At 35.3% G+C, this 3,097-nt stretch overlaps 1 protein-coding gene across 1 annotated transcript; it reads left to right on the top strand.

The window, feature by feature from the left end:
* Positions 1-951: 951 nt before the first annotated feature.
* On the top strand, positions 952-1,899 carry LOC120166519. Its single transcript, XM_039175778.1, has one exon. The coding sequence runs from the start codon at positions 952-954 to the stop codon at positions 1,897-1,899; it is 948 nt and encodes a 315-aa protein (XP_039031709.1).
* The last annotated feature ends 1,198 nt before the right edge of the window (positions 1,900-3,097 follow it).

The following is a 3,097-nucleotide window of genomic DNA, read 5'->3' as shown; positions in this document are numbered from 1 at the left end:
TACCAAAAAAAAAAAACAATGCAATAGTCATAGCATGCTTTTCCGACTTCATTGGCTACAAGTATATCATTGTTTCAGCGGTGGGTTTGGTAGATAAGCTCAACAAATCAGCAGGTGTAGGCAACTCATGACTACCGCACAAAACACGCGTTCCATTCTTTCATTTACGCTGATGGAGATGGTAGTCAAAGCATATAACTTTACTATAGAGGAGATGATAATTTAAGTACGAAAAATTATAAAACAGGACAAAATTCATCTGCCTCCCTTTGTGGCCTACCTGTAATATTTAGACATAGCTTTATACTGGCATCTTTTTTTTTAACTCTACTTGCAATGTTCAACTTCCAAGTGCTTCACTTTCGTCCTTCCCCTTTGCATTCACATGCAAATATCATTCTTTACAGTTGGATTTATGTCTTCGCAAGGCTTATTTTCTTCGGCAATAATGGTCTTCCATTTTGCACTCGAAAATGTTTGAGATCTGCCTCTTTACATGGAAAACCCCAGATTCCCCGTATTAAAATTAATATTTTTGTATCTATAAAAACTGAAAATTTAATTTAATTGTTGATAAATGAATAAAAGTAAACGCTTGATTTTAATTAGTTTTCTGTTTATGAATTGTTGAACTTTCAGGTAAGTAATGTAACATGAATGTTTATTCAGTCTAATTAATTTTTAAGCATGTACAAAATATAAAACCTAAGTTGTGATAAATTAATTTTTATTAAATAAAGAATCGAATCCAGGAAGTGGGAAGCAGTACGATAAGAATGAAGCATATATTTCACTTTCCAGCCCCAAATTCATACCAATCATCAGTCCTGATAGGATAAAAAAAAGAAGGGAAAAACCAGGTTTACCTTCTCTAAAACCTTTACCCCTTTATCTTTATCATTCTACAATACATGCAATAATTCAAGCAATCAAATCTCAGAAAACAAAACCATGTATCAAACACTTGACAAACCCACAATCTATTCTTCTTCTTCTTCTGGTCTTCTTAAACTATTTTCTGATCCCTTGAAGATTTTCTTCCAAAACAAACACATTCTTTTCCCAGTCCTTATATTCTTCACCCTCCCTCTTTCTTTCCTTCTCTTTTCCCTTTCTGTCTCTTCCCGCCCCATCAAACGCCATATTATCCACCTGGAATCCGTCGCACTCCTTTCCCCAACCCGCGTGGAAGCGCAGAACGTCTTAAAAGAATCCCGAGATGAATCATTGTCTCTCCTCCGTCTCAAATTCTTCTTTTCTTTGCCTTCCTCAATTCTCTCTCTTCTCTCCTTCATATCTACTGTCCACGTTACCTCCTCTTCCCCTTCTCACCGTTCCTCCCTTCCCTCCACCGCCAATGCCCTCAAACTCGCTTGGAAGCGCGTTGTTGTCACCTCCACCTGTTCCTACGCTCTGCTCTTTCTCTATGTCCAACTCCTACAGCTTTTCTCCGTCGTCTTTCGAAACCAACCTCGGATAAGCTTACCCATTTCGGTAATCGGGGCGGGTTTCGAAGTTTACTTGATGGGGGTGTTGGGGTTGGGTCTGGTGGTCTCGGCATTAGAGGAAAAATTCGGCTGGGATGCGTTTCGGTTCGGATCAGAGTTAATGGCGGGTAAGAGAGCTTGGTGGTGGTGGGTTACTTGCATGTTGGTGGTGATCTCGGGATGGATCGGGAACCGGATCGAGAAGTTAACGGAAGGTGAAGATTTAGTTAAGTCGGGGATCTGGACGGTGGTGGTGGGTTGGGAAACGGTGGCATTATGGTGGTCTTACGGCTTGCTGGTGATTTGGAGTTCTATGGTTACTACTGTTTTTTACTGCGACTGTAAACACCGGCTCGACAAGGGTGAAAATCACAGCCCGATTGGTACGGATTTGACTGAGTATACAGTGTAAAATTTACCAGGGGAATTTCGATTTATTTTTAGATTGTTTTCGTGCATACAGCGAAAGATATTTATTTGCTTTATGATTGACCTAATTTTATTATTATTAGCATTATCATCATCACCGTAAAAGAATGGTTCAGAATTATGTAGAATGAATTTGTTTGATAATAACTCTTTTGTTGATGTATTTGTTTGGTGGGTCGGGGACTAAAATTTTACTATGATATTTTTATGGGATAATATATACAATTTCATTATCTACTTAACCATTATAATAGCTTATTGAATAATTAAACACTTCACTTGCATTATTACTTACCAACCAAACTTAACATTAAAATTCCAAACCATTTACTCTAACACCGAAGACCCAGTTAGACTAGCATGTGAATTTTTTTTCTTTTTCTTTTTTCTCAGTTTTAATGTTTCATCTTAATTAATTCAGATCGATTTATTTTGTATATTTAGTTTTAGTGGGTGTGTTTAAATTAATCTTTCTTAAACCAACCACTTTTAATAGCATGTGAAACTTTTAATTAAATAACTTAAACCAATCTTTCTTAAACCAACCACTTTTAATAGCATGTGAAACTTTTAACTTGGATGAAGTGAATCATAAACTTAAAATAAAGGCAAATCATTTTCAACACCACTAACTTTTGTTTTCTTTTTATAATAATGATTTAATACAAAAATAATTGTCTAAACTTTGCTTCAAAAAATATTTTAGTGCCTAAAAAAATTTTCGTTAAAAATAGGTGTTTAACGTTTTCTTCATTGTACTTTTAGGTGTCCAGACGTTAATTGTCATTAAATTTGATCGTTAAGTGACATGTGTCACGTTATGATAATTTTAGAAATTTTATTTTTAAAAAATGAAATTATAATTTTTTATTTTAAAAACCCTTTTTTCAAATCTTAAAAGAAATCCCAAACTTCTAAAACTTTGATTTAAATCTCTTTTCCACCGCTGGTCGTTACCAACGCCTTTAATCGATCGGATACCCAACGACGTGTGACCAGTTATCCACCCACGACCAAAAGCCTTGTTAAAAATAATGCCTCGTGTGTATTATTATTCAGCTAAACTTCAATTTATAATACACTGTACAAGCAATAACACAAGAACTAGAAAATAATTGCTTCTACCAAACTCTTAACAGCCTATCAACTAACTTCTAACAAACTAACTAATCATATGCTAT

Source organism: Hibiscus syriacus, unplaced genomic scaffold, assembly GCF_006381635.1.
Source record: "Hibiscus syriacus cultivar Baekdansim isolate YM2019G1 unplaced genomic scaffold, ASM638163v2 tig00111640_pilon, whole genome shotgun sequence".
Taxonomy (NCBI): domain Eukaryota; kingdom Viridiplantae; phylum Streptophyta; class Magnoliopsida; order Malvales; family Malvaceae; genus Hibiscus; species Hibiscus syriacus.
This window is presented reverse-complemented; position numbering and strand designations above follow the sequence as displayed.